Raw genomic sequence first — 19,870 nt, 5'->3', positions numbered from 1 at the left:
GTGGAGAGCACACTATGCGGTCCGCAGCTACGCAAAAGATAGAACATGTCCTATTCTTGTCCACAGCTGCGGACAAGAATAGGCATTTCTATAGGGCAGTGTTATGGGGGGGATCTGTGGATGACAGACACTGTTATGGGGGGGGGGATCTGTGGATGACGGACACTGTTATGGGGGGGGGATCTGTGGATGACGGACACTGTTATGGGGGGGGGGATCTGTGGATGACGGACACTGTTATGGGGGGGGGGGGGATCTGTGGATGACGGACACTGTTATGGGGGGGGGATCTGTGGATGACGGACACTGTTATGGGGGGGGGGATCTGTGGATGACGGACACTGTTATGGGGGGGGGATCTGTGGATGACGGACACTGTTATGGGGGGGGGGGATCTGTGGATGACGGACACTGTTATGGGGGGGGGGGGATCTGTGGATGACGGACACTGTTATGGGGGGGGGGGGGGATCTGTGGATGACGGACACTGTTATGGGGGGGGGGGGGATCTGTGGATGACGGACACTGTTATGGGGGGGGGGGGGGATCTGTGGATGACGGACACTGTTATGGGGGGGGGGATCTGTGGATGACGGACACTGTTATGGGGGGGGGGGATCTGTGGATGACGGACACTGTTATGGGGGGGGGATCTGTGGATGACGGACACTGTTATGGGGGGGGGATCTGTGGATGACGGACACTGTTATGGGGGGGGGATCTGTGGATGACGGACACTGTTATGGGGGGGATCTGTGGATGACGGACACTGTTATGGGGGGGGGGATCTGTGGATGACGGACACTGTTATGGGGGGGGGGATCTGTGGATGACGGACACTGTTATGGGGGGGGATCTGTGGATGACGGACACTGTTATGGGGGGGGGATCTGTGGATGACGGACACTGTTATGGGGGGGGATCTGTGGATGACGGACACTGTTATGGGGGGATCTGTGGATGACGGACACTGTTATGGGGGGGATCTGTGGATGACGGACACTGTTATGGGGGGGATCTGTGGATGACGGACACTGTTATGGGGGGGATCTGTGGATGACGGACACTGTTATGGGGGGGATCTGTGGATGACGGACACTGTTATGGGGGGGGGATCTGTGGATGACGGACACTGTTATGGGGGGGGGATCTGTGGATGACGGACACTGTTATGGGGGGGGGGGATCTGTGGATGACGGACACTGTTATGGGGGGGGGGGATCTGTGGATGACGGACACTGTTATGGGGGGGGGATCTGTGGATGACGGACACTGTTATGGGGGGGGATCTGTGGATGACGGACACTGTTATGGGGGGGGGGATCTGTGGATGACGGACACTGTTATGGGGGGGGGGATCTGTGGATGACGGACACTGTTATGGGGGGGGGATCTGTGGATGACGGACACTGTTATGGGGGGGGGGATCTGTGGATGACGGACACTGTTATGGGGGGGGGATCTGTGGATGACGGACACTGTTATGGGGGGGGGGATCTGTGGATGACGGACACTGTTATGGGGGGGGGATCTGTGGATGACGGACACTGTTATGGGGGGGGGGATCTGTGGATGACGGACACTGTTATGGGGGGGGGGGATCTGTGGATGACGGACACTGTTATGGGGGGGGGGGATCTGTGGATGACGGACACTGTTATAGGGGGGGGGGGGATCTGTGGATGACGGACACTGTTATGGGGGGGGGATCTGTGGATGACGGACACTGTTATGGGGGGGGGGATCTGTGGATGACGGACACTGTTATGGGGGGGGGGATCTGTGGATGACGGACACTGTTATGGGGGGGGGGGATCTGTGGATGACGGACACTGTTATGGGGGGGGGATCTGTGGATGACGGACACTGTTATGGGGGGGGGATCTGTGGATGACGGACACTGTTATGGGGGGGGGGGGGGATCTGTGGATGACGGACACTGTTATGGGGGGGGGGGGGATCTGTGGATGACGGACACTGTTATGGGGGGGGGGGGGGGGGGATCTGTGGATGGCACTATTATACATGTGTCATCCACAGACCCTCCAAGCCCATAACTGTGCCATCCACAGATCCCCCGCCGCTCCAGTATACTAATATAATATGTCTTATTCAATTAATAGTTATTAAATATGCCCCTTTATTCCGAATAGTACCTTAAATCCTAACCGCTTCAGTACAATGCCGGCAGGCAGGCCGGCGCGTCACTCACTTGCCTGCTTCATTCATAAAGTAGGTGGCGCAGGCACGTGACATCAGGGAGTTACGCTGCCGCCCGGCAATGTACTGAAGCGCTTAGGATTTAAGGTACTATTAGGAATAAAGGGGCATATTTAATAACTATTAATTGAATAAGACATATTATATTAGTATACCGGGGCTATAGTACAGTGACTGCACCGCCCTGCCTCTATTGCCGGCCCCCAGCTCCTCCGGCAGAATGGATCCAGGTTTGCGGTCTGCGCAGACCTTTAATAATGCAAAAAAAATTAATACCGGATCAGTTTTTTTTCTGGATGACACTGGAGAGACTGATCTGGTATTTCAATGCATTAGTTTGCGTCCGGATTGCCGGATCCGGCAGGCAGTCCCGGCGACAGAACTGCCTACCAGATACTCTGCCGCAAGTGTGAAAGTACCCTTATAGGTGGATTTTCAAAAATCCGCCATGCACATACTCAGACTGTTTTAGGGACATACAGAAAATCATGTGGCAAAGTTTATTTAATTTGTCATTTATTTTTAGGTTTAGGGGTGGCACACGGACGCCTGCGCAGGGAGCTGCTGGAAATAGTCAAGTCTGCCAGTGATGACTGTCATAGTTGCCTATTCACCAGACCAGTGCGGCTATAACAGCTGACCGCTAGAGCAGCTTCCTCTTCAATTAAACTATCCCTGGAAGAAATCCTAATCTATAACCAAATTCTAAACAATATAGAAGAAAACAGCAAAATACCTGAAGATAAAATTGCATATATGAACTGCGTACAACTAAATTAGGCTAAGTTAACCTTTTAGGGACCATACATGTTCATCACTTGTTGCTAAGGAATGAACAGAGTGGGTTCACAAGCGAGCCTGCTCTATGCATGGTGGGTGCCGGCTGTTAGGCCCCTTTCACACAAGCGTGATGGATTAGGTCCTGAAACTCACGCCATTTTGCAAGCAAGTTCCGTCAGTTTGGTCTGCAATTGCTTTCAGTTTTTTCCACGTGGGTGCAATGCGTTTTGATGCATTTTCCACACTTGTTTCCGGATGCAATGCGTTTTTCACTGAAGCCTCATTCACATTTATGGGGCCAGCGCTGCGTGAAAAACACAGAATATAGAACATGCTGCATTTTTCACGCAACGCAGAACTGCTGTGTGCAAAAAACACTCATGTACACAGACCCATTGAAATAATTGGGTCAGGATTCAGTGCGGGTGCTATGCGTTCATGCCACTCATCACACCTGCGCGGAAAACTCGCTCGTGTGAAAGGGGCCTTACGCAGTTAACACCTAGTCACACAGCAGCTGGGATCAGACATAACTCAGATCCAGGCCGTTTAACCAATCAGATGCTTCAGTCGATAGTGGCCACGGTATCTGAGCAGTTAGGGGGGACAGAAATACGCTCCCTCTATTGACAACCTCGTGACCCAATTGCACAGTACTGACAGGTAGGTATGGCACCTTCTGAAGGCCTCCCCTGTTACAGCTCCTGCCAAAATTTAAATTCACGGGAATACAGAAGTATTGTCTACTGCAGTTTCAGAAGTATTGCTGTGAATAGTACAAGTGAGCAGACAATCAGCTGAACACTTTTTAGAACAATGTTAAACATGAAAACTAGAGATGAGCGAATTTCTGCTTATGAACTATGTAGGCCTCCATAGGAACTAAAGCACTGATACACGGGTCTCTTCAGGGCGAAGGAACGGCTCCTCAGATTGCCACATGGGGGAACCGTTCCTGATGCGGAACCACGCACTTCAGTTTTTTTTCTGCATTTAGATGTTGGTCACATTTGACCCTGGCATCTATAGGGTTAAATGCCTGCAATTTGTGTCACTGATGGCCCCCGTTATTAGCCCTTAGTCTCCTTATAGTTAAAACCCCTCATTCCCCTGTAAATGTACGGGGTTAAAATAATAATAATAATTTGGTATCGCCATGGTTGTTTTTATTGCACCGTGAATGCTTAAAAATGAAACCCAAGCAAACAGGCGGAATAGCATTTCTTTTCTCATTCCTACCCCCACAAGTTTCAAGTAAATATATAAACCATTAATTCCACTGAAAAGTACAACTTGTCCCACAAAAAACAAGCCTTTCGACAGCTCTGCTGGCAGAAAAATTAAACTTATCGGAGACAGACTTTGGCGCCACAAAGTATTGCCTTCATTTTTAAAATAACATAAATTTACTATCATAACCATACACAGCACTGTGAACACTGTAAACTGAATGCCCAGATGTGTAATTGCGCAATTTTCCCACTTTAAAAATCAACTACCGAAGTTATTCAACAAAGTCACCCGCGACTTCGTGAATAACTCACTTCAGCTCATCGGAGCCCATACATTCTAATTCTGTACGGAGACAGATCTCCGTACAGTATTATTCCAAAGTTTTGAATGAATCGATTTCAGATTAAGCATCCAAAGCTCGCTTCCCTCAACTCTAGCAAGAAGGGAAAAATAGAACTTTTGCTTGGTCCTTAAGGGCTTCACTCAATTTCAAAGATACTACAAAGCACGTGAAGAGACATTCGCACAATTAGTAAACTCCACAGGGCACTGGTTCTTATTAGCTCATGTTGGCCAAGCCAGAGCCCATCTGTAGACTTCAGTTTCAGGGTTCTGCCCCTCGTCAGTACGCAGCAGAATACTGGACAGCTCTATCTAAGGTCTCATGCACACAACCGTATGAATTTTGCAGTCAGCAAAAAATACGGATGACGTCCGTGTGCATTTCGTATTATGCGGAACGGAACAGCTGGCCACTAATATAACAGTCCTATCCTTGTCCATAATTGACAATAATAGGACGTGTTTTTTTGGGCGGAACAGAAATACGGACTTATGGAAACGGAATGCATACGGAGTAACTTTAGTTTTTTTGTGTTTTTTTTGGGGTGGGGGAACGACACATTGAAATGAATGGCTCTGCATACGGTCGGCAAATAAATAAAAATAAAAAAGAACGGACACGGAAAGAAAATACATTTGTGTGCATGAGGCTTAAGGCACCTCATTCAGCCAGTCACGGCTGTGTAGATTTCAGGACATGTTGGTGCTTTCAAGCCCTAAATTTAACCTATACAGTGGAGGTTTTCATTAACAAGTGAAATCTGCAACATCTCTACAATACAGATGGGCACATGCTGCAGATATTCTCCACTACCTAAAGATGGCAAAATACACAGGTTACATGCAGCTTTACTTCAGATTCACCCCATGCATACGATGGGGTAGATCCATGGAAAGCAGGGAAAAAAAATAAAATAAAAAAAAAGGGTCCTCAAATCTGCAAATTTCTCTCATCTACTGGTAACAGATGTAACTTTATTTCAGACCCATGGCAATTCATTCATAACTTCTAGCAGGAATAAAACATGCTTTAAAAATTTTACTCAGGAACCCAACAATTCTATTACTGCTCGTCTAGCATAAAAAAATACATTACATTTGAGAAAAGTCATTAAACTGAACCTGTCACCGGGATTTTGTGTATAGAGCTGAGGACATGGGTTGCTAGATGGCTGCTAGCACATCCGCAATACCCAGTCCCCATAGATCTGTGTGCTTTTATTTTGTAAAAAAACTATTTGATACATATGCAAATTAACCTGAGAGGAGTCCTGTCCCTGAGACGAGTCAGGGACAGGACTCCTCTCAGGTTAATTTGCATCAAAAAGCTTTCACTTGACCCATCTGCTTTGTCCAGTTGTCGCCCCATATTGATTCTTCCGTATGCCTCAAAGCTACTTGAACAACATGTCCATTCCGAACTGTCCTCTCACCTCTCCTCCCTCTTTGACTAGCTACAATATGGCTTCCGACCCCACCACTGAGACTCCCCTTACCAATGTCACCAATGACCTACTAACAGCCAAAACCAGAAAACATTACTCTGTCCTGCTTCTCCTTGACCTGTCCTCTGCCTTTGACACTGTTGACCACTCCCTTCTGTTGTAAACTCATCTATTGGCATCACATCATACCTCACAGACCAGATGTTTAGCGTCTCCCACCACCTCCTCGTCTCATTCCCTCTCTGTTTGTGTAACGCAAGGCTCTGTCCTAGGACCCCTGCTCTTCTCCATCTACATTTTTGGCCTGGGACATCTCAGAGTTCCATGGCTTTCAGTATTACTCTTATGCTGACGACACACAAATCTACCTCTCTGGTCCAGACATCACCACCTTACTATCCAGAATCCCACAATGTCTATCTGCTATATCATCCTTCTCCTCTCACTTTCTAAAACTCGACATGGATAAAACAGAATTCATCATCTTTCCCCCATCTTGCTCAACCCCCTCAACAGACCTATCTATCACGATCAATGGCTGCACACTCTCCCCGGTCAACCAAGTCCGCTGCCTTGGAGTGACCTTGGATTCCACCCTCTCCTTCCGACCACACATCCAAGCCCTTTCCACCACCTGCCACCTCAACTCAAAAACATCTCCCGCACCTGCGCTTTCCTTAACTTTGAATCAGCGAAAATGCTTGTACATGCCCTCATCATCTCCCACCTAGACTACTGCAACACTCTACTCTGTGGCCTTCCATCTAGCGCTCTCTCGCACCCCTCCAATCTATCCTCCACTCTGCTGCCCAACTAATCCACCTCTCATGGCGCTTTAATAATAAATAATATGTATCAAATCTTTGTTTTAACACAATAATAGCACACAGAGCTAGGGGGACTGGGTATTGCGGATGTGCTAGCGGCCATCTAGCAACCCATGTCCTCAGCTCTATACACAAAATCCCGATGTCAGGTTCCCTTTAAGTTTGGGGGAAAAATAACAGATTTTAAATTTTAAAGCCATATTGCCCAGCGCTAAACTGGGTTGCACTCCTTTTGAAGTGATTCTTATTCATCCAATAACACTTTATTTGTTCCACATTTTTAAGAATTTCTGACATGCTAATAATGTTATGATACTTACATCTTTTGCCATGATACCAAATATGCAAGAATTGAGAGCAGGACTGCCACCCAGATGAATCTTCTGCAAACAAGAGAAAAAGAAATGGAATGAACAGAAATAGTAGAGATGAGTGAATTTCCGCTTATGAAATTAGTTTACGCTTCATTTACTGGTATAAACTGAATTGCGTTTTGGATTCCGTTACCACGGACCATAACACAATTCTATGATGAAATGCATAACGGAATGCCTTTAGAGGCATTCCGTCATAATAGAAGTCTATGGGCTGCAAAACGAATCCTCCCCGTTTCCGTTATGCAGGAGAGGACTCGAAAACAGGACAGATCCCTTATGCAGGCCATAGACTTCTATCATGACGCACTGAATAACGGAATGCCTCTAAAGGTATTTAGTCATAGAATTGCGTTATGGAGCGTGGTAACTTTTTATGGCAGCCCAGTCTAAGCGCTGCACAGGTCCCCTGTGCAGCTGGGAGTGGGGGCCCGACTCTCACATGAGAGCTGCGCTCCTGCTCTAACAGCCTGGTCCGGCAGGGGTCCGGGCTGTTTAACACTTTACATGCCACAGGCAATGATGCCTGCCGCATGTACAGTGCTGACCTCTGTCTCACATCTGCACCCCACAAATGCAATCGCGGAGTGCCGACGTGTGTGAAGACTAGCTGGGGTCTGATGTAGGCCCCAAACCAGCCTTGTGTAGTTTCCAGCAGGCTGTGCCAGAGTAAAGAACTCTATAGGGATAGTGCATTGCATTTTAAAATCAATCAGAAAGTTTACTGTTTTAGTCCTTGTGGGTCTATTAAGTGGTTAAAGAAAAAAAAAAAATATGGAAAAAATAAAATAAAAATCTCACCCATATGTTTGGCATTTCTGCGTCCATTACGACACACACTACATAAATATCATGTACATTATCCCTTTCAGTCAACGCAGAAAAAAAAAAAAAAATTACAATTGCTCATTTATACTTGTTCTAGTTGCCACTGGAAGAGAAAAAATAAATAAATAAATAAATAAAAAAAGCGATCAAAAATCATCATTTACTCCAAAATGATACCAATGAAAACTACAAGTCGGCCCACAAAAATCAAGCCCTCACACAACTCCATAGAAAGAAAAATAAAGTTATGGGTCTTAGGATGTGGCAATGAAAACTTTTTTCTTTTCTTTTAACAAAAAGGAAAAGTGGGTTTTATTGAACAGTAGTAAAACAGAAAAAAAATAAAAATAATAATATATAGGCATTTGGCATCGCTGTAACTGTACTGATCCAGAGAATAAAGATGTGTCATTTAGGGCTCTTTCACACCTGCGTTATAGTCTTCCGGCATAGAGTTCCGTCGTCGGGGCTCTATGCCGGAAGAATCCTGATCAGGATTATCCTAATGCATTCTGAATGGAGCGAAATCCGTTCAGGATGCATCAGGATGTCTTTAGTTCCGGAACGGAACGTTTTTTGGCCGGAGAAAATAGCGCAGCATGCTGCGCTTTTTGCTCCGGCCAAAAAAACTGAAGACTTGCCGCAAGGCCGGATCCGGAATGAATGCCCATTGAAAGGCATTGATCCGGATACGGCCTTAAGCTAAACGTCGTTTCGGCGCATTGCCGGATACAACGTTTAGCTTTTTTAGAGTTGTTACCATGGCTGCCGGGACGCTAAAGTCCCAGCAGCCATGGTAAAGTGTAGCGGGGAGCGGGGGAGCAGCATACTTACCATCCGTGCGGCTCCCGGGGCGCTCCAGAGTGACGACAGGGCGCCCCAGGCGCATGGATGACGTGATCGCATGGCACGTCATCCATGCGCATGGGGCGCTCTGACGTCATTCTGGAGCGCCCCGGGAGCCGCACGGATGGTAAGTATACCGCTCCTACTATGGCAACCAGGACTTTGATAGCGTCCTGGGTGCCATCGTAACACTGAAAGCATTTTGAAGACGGATCCGTCTTCAAATGCCTTCAGTACACTTGCGTTTTTCCGGATCCGGACAACGCAAGTGTGAAAGAGGCCTTATACCGGAAAAATGAACGTGAAATTTAGAACATAAAACCTACAACTTGTCCCACAAAAAAACAAGCCCTCAAAGCTTTATAGACGGAAAAAGCTAAAAGTTATAGCTTTTGGAACGTGATGATGGGGGTGGGGGAGAAACACTGTCAGTAATGCCCAAATCAGGCTGGTCACTAAGCGGTTAATGGTCCAGCTGGGTATTACTGTACCAGTTGAGAGCGTGTCCCTGCATAGCACTGCCAGCGTCAGACTGGGCATAGACAAACTCAACTAGTAGCACTCAGCTGGACTTTTACTGCAGACTTCCAGCAATTCAGTCAAACTTTGGTATGAATAATAGAGGAATGACAACTGAGTTATATCAAAAGAGGTCTCAAAATTATTACATGGGAAAGGCATGTAGTCACTAAAACAAACGTCAGGAACAGTTAGCCGAGCGGATTGGGCCCCTTTCCGAGCCTGCTCCGCTCACTTGAAAGCTCTGAAGAGCAGCATGTTGCTACAGGAGAGCTTTCAGTGAAGCAGGAGCCCCCTCCGCTCAGCTAAATCCTGGCATAGCGCAAACACCTATTTTTTGTACTTCTGGCCATAAAATAAAAACTTCTGTTACTGGTACCTCCAGTTATGCAGCCGATCGCTTCCTCTGACAGACTTAAGGGTACTTTAACACTAGTAGCGTTTTTCTTTTCCGGCAGAGTTCCGTCCTAGGGTTCTATACCGGAAAAGAACTGATCAGTTTTATCCCCATGCATTCTGAATGGAGAGCAATCCGTTCAGGATGCATCAGGATGCCTTCAGTTCATTCTTTTTGACTTTTCAGGAAGGAGATAAAACCGTAGCATGCTGCGGTTTTATCTCTGGCCAAAAAAACTGAACACTTGCCTGAATGCCAGATCCAGCATTTTTCCCCATAGGAATGTATTAGTGCCGGATCCGGCATTCAAAATACCGGATCCGTCCTTTCGGTCTGCTGCGCATGCGCAGACCGGTAAAAATGTGGGAAAAAAAAATTGAAACTGATCCGTTTGCCCATATTACAAACAGACAGACTGATCCGTTCTTGCAATGCATTTGTAGGATGGATCAGGATCCTGATCAGTCTTAAAATGCATTCAGTTGGCATAAATTGTGGCAAAACCAACTGCAGCTAGTAATATACAATACTACTAATGGCTCTGTTCTGATCTGCAAGAAAACACAGATGAAATGCGGTCAAAAGAATATGATCATGTGCATGAGACCTTAGCTAGCATGCTGTCCGTTCGCCCTATGTTTATGTGGGCTTTCTCCAACACACCAAAGCCTGGCATTTCTTAGATGCCATGTGAAAGGATTGCAGCAGAACCTGTATAAAAATCCTCATCTAACATCTCAAGGCAAATCTACTGTAGAAAGCTCCAGCCACAATTGACTTATGCACATAGGCCTATGTATTTAGTGGACTGCAAATTGTGGATCTACAGAATACGGATACTGTCTGAATAGATCAGCATCTGATCAGAGGGGGTCCGACACCTGGGACCCCTGCCAATCAGCTGTATGATTACACAGCAGCGCCTCGGCCTTCTCTCAGTTTCCCTCAGGCCCAGTGACTTCACGACTAGTATCACTATCCTGGGCGGGGCTAAACTCTGTTCACTTGAATGGAGCTTAGCCCCGCCCAGGCAAGTGTTATTAGTCGTGCGATCACTGGGCCTGCGGTAAACAGCGAGAAGGCCACGGTGCTGGCGCTACTGCCACAAGGACCTGCTCATTTGTAAGATTCAGAAAATAAAAAGTAATGACAGACCGCAAAACGATATGGTCGTATGCAGGAGCCCTAAGGGATTCTTGAGAGGCACAAGACGTACAAATGCCCATTATAAATACAAAGAACCCATGACACCAAAGTGACGGGAGCTGTAACATTTAGGTGGTACAGGACTCTGGTGCCGAGTCCAAGCTGTGTGTCACAAGTAAAAAAAAAAAACAGGCTCCTACAGTGTGTGCAGAAGTCTCTGTACAGCAAGAAAGTCTAAGATTCGGGGAGCCAGGCAGCTAATAATGCAAGAAATCTACGGAGAGAGAAAAAAATAAACTGGCTGCAAGAATTCTTAGGCTCATAGGCCCCGGGGATGGAAGGAGACATTCAAGTAGTGGCAGGAAGGTCACCGTGCTGCAATACCAAATGGGGAAGGAAGAGAGACTAAGGAGCCCTTTAGATTACTTGAAGTACACGTTAAGACAAAGATGAAAAAAGTGCAAAGGCGAGCAACACACTGCCTGACCACATACACACCCCAGACATTTTAATGTAAACTATGCCACATATAAGTTTGGGGAAGGGTTGGTATTATTTCTTGAGATGAGCAAGTTTGTGTAGAATCTGGTGTGAGTTAAATTTTCTAAAAAAAAAATAAAAAAAATAAACCTCCTTGACAGGATCAGACATCTGCACGCAAAAGCAGAGGCTCAGCTGCTGCTACCTGTGGAACGCTGATGCAAACTGTGCATGCGCCCCTCACCTCTGGGTAAACCCAGAAGTGCAGCAGCACATGCACAGTAGACATCTGTACTGCTCAGGCAGCAGCCCCTGCGAATGTGCTGCTAAGTAGAGCAATGATGCCTGAGCAGGACTGACAGGGCCCAGTGGGATGTCTGGTCCTGTCAATCAAGAGGGACGGAGGAGTCTTTTGATCAGCGAGGGGCTGGCCACAAGGAGGATGATCTGTACAAATGGATTCACTTATTACCATTTCTCACTGAAGAGAATCCGGGTGTATGGAGACTTATTTTCAGGCAATGCTCAGGTCAGACCAGAGGTTCTGCAAACTGTAAACTGCTGCTTCAGGGTTTATGCCCCTTAGTACTGAGAATGCGTACAGGAACCCCCTGACCTGGTCTAAGGGCTCATGCACACGACCGTGCGCTGGCCAGGCACAGCTGCCGCCTGCGGATCGCGAACCCATTCACTCCGTAGTGCTTCCGATTCGCATCTCCCAGATTACACCTGCAATGCGGGATGCAATACAGCCGGGCAACGGCCGGGTGCACGAGCCCTAAGGCAGGGATGCACAACCTTTTCTAGCCCAAGGGCCACACTGGCATACTTAACTACACTGTAGGGCCACAACATGGCTGGGACTATACAGCAACATATATTGTGGGCCGCAAATCTCAGCAAAATCGCCAACACAACTTGCCATCATGCAACTACTTGCACTGGGATCTGTATTGGTCCGATGCCAACGTTGCTTGCAACAAAAAAAAAAATCAGATTTTTTTTTTTTTACCATTGTGTTACAATAGGTCCCATTGTGACTCCAAGCAAAGCAACTTCACAATCCTACTATGTGGCACACTGCCTAAAACTTATAGGGCTATCATATGAGACATTTAAGGCATATCAAAAAGATGTCAAATGTCTGATAAGTGCAGGCTGCACTTCTAGGACACCCAACTTTTGGGACGATGGGGGTCCTCTTCTCCACCAATGAGCCCTTCAGAGAGTAGAGGACCAGGCATGCATGTGCCTCTCTCAATCATTGGTTATAGATGTAGTGGTAGCTGCTGAGCATTTCACAACTACAATGGAGAGAGCCACAAGCATAGATGCCCACCTCTAACTCATAGAACCCTTTCTAGAGTGGCCAACAGGGGGTCAGACCCCCATTCTCCTGATATACGAGGGTCCCAACATTCTCTTCTGCGGGGGCCTCACAGAATGGCATCTTTGGCTGCAGGTTGTCCATCCCTGGTCTACAGAACCTCATCCAGTTCTGTACCGATGAGGGACATGGACCCAGGAACAGTTTACAGTGAGGTCACTCTTCTGGAGGAGTCTCCGGTTAGGCCTAAAGTAAAAAAAGCAATGCACAGACTACAGGAAGCGCTATATAGGGAGTGAACTACACACATATATAATAGACATGCAAGATCCAATCCAAAATGACGTAAGCGCAGCGCCAGAACCACCATAAAGACAGGGCTGGCCACCCGCTGAGGGAGCACGGGAGGCCTTCCGATCACTTGCCGACCACATAGGAAACAATATGTGCAAAGCTTCCTTCTCATTGCCCAGCTGGCACCCTGGCAACATTAAACCGCTCATGCCTGGGCACAGATAATAATTTACGAAGCGCTGAGGTGACTCCAGGTCGAGGGACCCTGCATCGGCTCCAGTCCCCCCCAAAATAAGCTCTTTCAAAGAAGGATCCTAATCCAGCGGGGAGATTGGGGGTCTAATGGAAAGTCATGTGTTGCAGTAAGCCAAGGACCCCAGAGGAGAAGGATGGGGGTGCACTCTGCAACCCCCCTTCAAATAACCCTTACTTTCCTGGAGCAAGGGACACCTTCCTCTTCAAAGTAAACAGGAGGAAGAGGAGGGCAAAGTAGTGAAGCCAACAGGAAACTGAGCCATGGTGTGCACCCAGGCCCTGCAGTGTAGGGGCCCAGGCCTCACCCCTGTACACGCAGCAGCCAGGCCCGCTGCTCATCATGAACCCACACGACCCGGGCAGCCATTTTATCTAAGCTCCAGAACAGCCCCCGGAGGTGGCACGGCGTAGGCCTCTGCCTGCACACACAGCGCCACGACATGTCAGGGTGCAGGCCCGTGTCAACAAAGGGCCCCGCCAGGGGACAGGGCCAGGACTAGCGTCCATCCAGCGCCGCTCACCGTGTGCCGAGCTCAGGGCCTCATGCAGGAGACCAACCTCTCGGCAGCGCTCCAGTTCCGTCACCACAGGGGCTCTGATACAGCAGGGGGTGCAGCCCGGTTCATGGGAGTGGGGGAGGCGGAGAAGGGCCAGCAGCTGCCGAGCACGCAAACGTGACTACGAGGCCTAGGCCTGTGCCCTGCGGGAGTGCAGGCAGTCACGGGAAGAGAGGTGCGGGAGCGGGCAGGACCAGTGCGCGGGGAGGCAGCATCCTCAGCGGCAGGAGGTTGGCCCTACTTCTCACAACAGCCCGGCGCGGGCCCCGTCCACACTGCAGCCGCACGCGGTATCTGCGCGCCCTGCCGCTCTCCCTCACTGCCCCGGCTGTCAGCTGCTCGGACCCGGTGGTTAGCTCCTCGTATGCCCGCGCACCGCCGCCTCCGTCCCAGACCCGTCTCCTCTTCCTGCTCTCGCTGTATTCTCCCTTCCCGTCACCTCAAACAAAAAACCGAGCTTGGCGGCGTCTGGCCGACCTGCACGGTGATTGGCTGCAAGGGGTTTTACGTCAGGCAACGTAACTCCGCCCCGCGCCGGCTCCGGTGTGCCATTCTCCATTCTGTTTGGGTAGAATCCTGGCTGGGAGTGACGTCACGGCAAGTTCCGACTGCTTGAGCGCTGATTGGCTATCCTGAGCGTCAAACGAGGGGGAAGAGGTGTGTTTATGGGAACTCGTGCACGGGGACGTGACGTCATCAACTGCCTGAAATATTTACCTGGCTCAGGTCCAGCTGCTCCTGAGTGGCTGGAAATACAGTGAGGGCTGCTCACTGCGGCTACCTGGGAGCGGTACCCTCTGCTCTTCACTCACCAAGTTTAAAGTTGTGTTCACACACTGCAAGATTCGTGTACAGACTTCTGCAGCTGGATACGTTGTTTTGGCAGGAAACACATGCATGTTTGTAAAAGCTACAGAACTGTGTCAGAAATCTGCCCGGATACCGACAAGTGATTACAGAGCAGTTACGGCACACGGCCGTAAGCGCTTTGCGGTCCACAAATTGCAGATCCGCAAAACACAGATCCTGGCCAAGCGCATGCCACTTTTTTTTCACTTCTGTAGAAAAGTCTGATTCTTGTCTGCAGAATCAGGGATGACCAACGTGCTGCTCTCCAGTTGTTGAAAAACGACAACTCCCAGCGTGTCCAGACTGCCTACAGCTATCAGCCTACATCAGGGCAGGGTGGGAATTGTAGCTGGAAAGCCACTGGTTGGCCATCCCTGATCTATATACAAACTAATACCTATGCAATCATTATCCCATCCCCTTTTTTAATTGTATCTGTATATATGCCCATGCGCCTCCTGCTCATGGAAGGTTTGCTGGAATAGTGAGGCAACAAGTCCTTGCCTGCTCACCCAACTAGGTAGCCATCCATAGCAAGATCACTTTGCTGTTGGTGGATGGGCCCAGATAATTTTTGTTAAAAAACATATCTGCTAAGAACCTCTGATTGCATATTACATGAGATATTAGTTTGTATATAGATCATACACACTTAGTTTGAAGAATTCTGCTAGCCTGACTTTCCCTTTAACTGGGACTGTGCACCTGCATTTCTGTTCTACCATGTAGGATGCACTGATTTGTTCTGTGGTTGTTTCATACTATTACTACCTGCAGCAGGAACCGGGGATGTCAGTCTCTATGTAGAGGCTGATCTCTGTGTATTGTGTATGTTTGCTTCCATTTTTTTTCTTTACACTAAAGTTGATTAATAAATATAACCACCTAGAGACAGGCGGCCATATAAATACACAGTGATATAGTTACTGTAATAACCACAATAAACATCATGATTCCACCACTAGTCCTATTTACGTATCACATGAATGTGTCCTTTGTGCTGCCCCAGCACATATATGTCATGTAACACTGCATCAGAGTGTCACACCACTGATGCCATGCATACATTGCACAGTACTGATACCTGGGCTATACCATTCTACTGCATATAGGGGTTAACTGGCTGATATAAGAAAGGTATGTATGCAGAAGTTTAAATATGTGTATATTAGAAAATTGCATGATTTCCTATCGTATAAATAAAAAAACTGCAATACCCCATTAGTGAGCCCCATTTTGCCAGTGTCCAACAGCCTGTGCATCTACGAATCTTCCTGTCTCCCCCATGCCACTCCTCCAAAAGATGTGCAATACACAGGCTGCCCGACTTCAAAGGAGATCAAAGAAGTACAAACAGTCTGACTGTGGTCAGAGGGACCCGTGGGTTCAGTTGGTTTGTGGACTTTTCTCCGTTAAGGGACTCATAACGCAGCTTGGAAATTCAAGTCGTCATGGAGCAGGGAAGTCAGTGGCTGCCATCTACCTGCTCATCCCCCAACACCCCCGTCAGTGTATGAGAGCGAAAACAAAAGTACCCAGAGGAAACCCATACAATCATGGGGCATACAAGTTCCATGCAGGTGTATCTTACATGTTACTTTAAGGCCTTATGCACACGACCGTTGTTCTGATCCGCATCCAAGCCACAGTTTTTGCAGCTCGGGTGCGGACCCATTCACTTCAAGGGGGCTGCAAAAGATGTGGACAGCACTCCGTGTGCCGTCCGCATCCGTTGCTCCGTTCCGTGGCCCCGCAAAAAAAATAATAACATGTCCTATTCTTGTCCGTTTTGCAGACAAGAATAGGCATTTCTACAATGAGCCGCCCGTTCCGTTCAGCAAATTGCAGAATGCACACGCGCAGCTTCCGGGTTTGCAGATCCGCAATTTGCAGACCGCAAATAACAGAACGGTCGTGTGCATGAGGCCTAAGAGCGACACAACCGACTGTTCACAGTAAGCGCTGGCACGGAGTACCCAGTGAGTGCCATGTGTCAAGAAGAAAATCCAAACGTGTGAGCAGTCACATACAATGTCAGCCGCCTTTGCCTTCTAGAACTTTATTTTTCTAGCCGTCTATGACTGACTGAACATGAAACTTGCCTGCAATTTAAGTGTCTCCCCCCCTCCCTGCCCTTCCTGTTCCGAATCACAGAAATACTTGCTGTGTGACCTGTAGATGTGAAAGGGTTTGATGAGGCAATGCTGAAAGTCAAGGCAGCAGCAAACAGTATACTAGTATTTTACTTGTATTAACACTTTAAACCCCAAGCCAGTACTCACCCTCCTGCCCAGTGTGTCACTCAACGTGGTAATACCTTTGGAACACTATTACTTATCTAAGCCAGTCAGATATTGTTTTCTAGTGACACATTGTACTTCATTACAGTTGTAAATTTGGTCAATATATTTCACCTTTATTTATGAAAAAAAATAAAAAAAATTACCAAAAACTTTAAACAATTTTAAAAATTTCAATTTCTCTGCTTTTAAAACAAAAGTGATAACTCATAAAATATTTATTACTTAAAGCTCTGAACCCGGACATACCCTTATTTTCACCCAGGCAGCCCCCTGAGGATAGCATCAGAGCATCTCATACTCCAATGCACTCCCCTCCCTGCGCTACATCGCGCAGGGCACAGGCTCCTTTGTTTATCATAACAAGCTTCCGCCCGTCAGTGTGTTCGGTGAAGTCACAGACTCTGATGGGTGGGCTTTAGCGCTACTCTAGCCGTTTTACTGGCTAAGGCAGTGCTAAAGCCACCCATCAGTGCCGGTGACATCACCAGGCTTCCTGGCAGCCCCATTGAGAGCCCCAGTACGTCACCCGAACTTCTAAAAATGCCTTTACCCGGCATGATTTAGCACAGGGCAAAGGAGAGCATCGTAGCATGAACTGCTCCAATGCTCAAGTCAGGGGGGCTGCCGGGGTGAAAATGAGGATATATCCGGGTTCAGCTCTGAACCTGGACAACCCCTTTAACATTCCCCATATGTCTACTTTATGTTGGCATCATTTTGTAAATGTCATTTTATTTTGTTAGGACGTTAGAAGACGTTTTAGAAGCAATTCTTAAAATTTTAAAGAAAATTTCCAAAACCCATTTTTTAAGGACCATTTCAGTTAGACCTCCTTCACACGAACGTATGTGTTCTGTTCCATGCATTGGGTACCGCAATTTTCAGTCCCCAATGCACGGAGAAATTGAATGGGTTTGTGATCCGCCCAGTCCGCAAAAAGATAGAACTTGCTCTATCTTTTTGCGGAACGGAAGTATACAACGGAACCCCACAGAACCACTCAGTAGTGCTTCCGTAGGGTTCCATTCCGTCCTTCCATTCTGCATTTCCGGATTTGCGGACCCATTCAAGGGAATGGGTCTGCATCAGTGATGCGGAATGCACACGGAACGGTGTGCATTTATTGCGGATCCGCATATGCGGTCTGCAATAGAGAAACTGAACACATACGTTCATGTGCAGGAGGCCTTATGAATTCACTTTGTGAGGCTTACATAGTAGAAACCGCCCATAAATGACCATTTCCCTGCAGTTTACAGAAACACCCCATATGTGGTGGTAAACTGCTGTACAGGCACACGGCAGGGCTCAGAAGGAAAGGAGCGCCACATGGTTTTTGGAAGGCAGATTTTGCTGGACTGGTTTTTAGACACCATGTCCCATTTGAAGCCCCCCTAATGCACCCCTACAGTAGAAACTTCCAAAAAGTGACCCCATTTTGGAAACTACGGGATGAGGTGACAGTTTTATTGATACTATTTTGGGATACATATGATTTTTGATCACCTGGTATTACGCTTTTTGTGAGGCAAGGTAACCAGAAAATGGCTGTTCTGGCACAGTTTTTATTTTTTTACATTTTTCATCTGACAGGTTAGATCAGGTGCTATTTTTATAGGGCAGGTTGTTACAGACGTGATGTTATCAAATTTGTCTACTTTGTTTTTGAAAAAAATTATGTTTTTGTGTCTCCATTTTCCGAAAGACATTTAAAAAAAATTTGGGGCGATTGTCTTATGTAGGGGCTCACTTTTTGCGGGATGAGGTGACTGGTACTATTTTGGGGTACATACGACTTTTTGATCGCGTGGTATTGCACTTTATGTGGTGTAAGGTGACAAAAAATTGCTTTTTTGGCACATTTTGTATTTATTTATTTTTATGGTGTTTATCTCATGGGGGTAGATTATGTGATATATTTATATAGCCGGTCGTCACGTACGCGGCGATACCCAACATGTGTGTCTTTTCTTTTTCTCTCAAATTTTTATGATAAAATCAGGGGAAAGGGGCGGGGTTTTTTGTTTTGTTTTTTACTCAAAACTTTATTTTTTATCATTAAAAGCTATTTTTTTTACTATATTTCTGTCCCACTCTGGGACTTCAACTTTTGGGGGTCTGATTCCCTCTGCAATGCATTACATCTGTGAGTAATACACTAATAGTTGCCTAGGAGACCCAGCCTGAGGCTGAATCTCCTCGGCTTCCATGGATGGCAGGTCCCAATGCCTCTGCAAGGCATCGGGCTGCCTCCTCACTCATCGGGTCCCCGTCACCACAGAGCAGGGACCAGATGGGATTACTCACTGGCTGCAAAACACGTCCTATGCCACGGTCAGCACTGACCAGCGGCATAGAAAGGGTTAATCCGCCAGCATCGGCTTTTACAGAGATGCCAGCGGATACAGCAGAGGCACGGCTATCAGTGACTGTCAAGCCCCCGCACTAATCATGTGGGCACCGCTCTGGTGCCTGTCCGATCAGGATGACGTAGTAGTACATCAAATTGCAGGAAGTCACTTCCCGCTATGATGTACTATTACGTCATACAGTTAGGTCCATATATATTTGGACAGAGACATTTTTCAAATTTTTGTTCTGTACATTAACACAATGGATTTTGAACAAAACAATTCAGATGCAGTTGAAGTTCAGACTTTCAGCTTCAATTCAGTTGGTTGAACAAAATGATTGCATAAAAATGTGAGGAACTAAAGCATTTTTTTAAACTCAATTCCTTCATTTCAGGGGTTTAAAAGTAATTGGACAAATTAAATAATTGTAAATGTTAATTTCTAATACTTGGTTGAAAACCCTTTGTTGGCAATGACTGCCTGAAGTCTTGAAC

General features: G+C 47.2%; 1 protein-coding gene across 1 annotated transcript in view; it reads right to left on the bottom strand.

The window, feature by feature from the left end:
• The window catches only part of TFDP1 (transcription factor Dp-1), a 70,701-nt gene extending 56,334 nt beyond the window's left edge, over positions 1-14,367 (bottom strand). Inside the window, exons 1-2 of the mRNA XM_044285204.1 lie at positions 13,835-14,367; positions 7,168-7,230 (exon numbers count right to left, since the gene is read on the bottom strand). Of these exons, the coding sequence (XP_044141139.1) occupies positions 7,168-7,179 (12 nt within the window). The 5' untranslated portion in view covers positions 7,180-7,230; positions 13,835-14,367. The remainder of the gene's footprint in view (positions 1-7,167; positions 7,231-13,834) is intronic.
• Positions 14,368-19,870: the final 5,503 nt, after the last annotated feature.

The sequence above is a fragment of the Bufo gargarizans genome, chromosome 3, assembly GCF_014858855.1.
Source record: "Bufo gargarizans isolate SCDJY-AF-19 chromosome 3, ASM1485885v1, whole genome shotgun sequence".
In the NCBI taxonomy this organism is placed as follows: Eukaryota; Metazoa; Chordata; class Amphibia; order Anura; family Bufonidae; genus Bufo; species Bufo gargarizans.
This window is presented reverse-complemented; position numbering and strand designations above follow the sequence as displayed.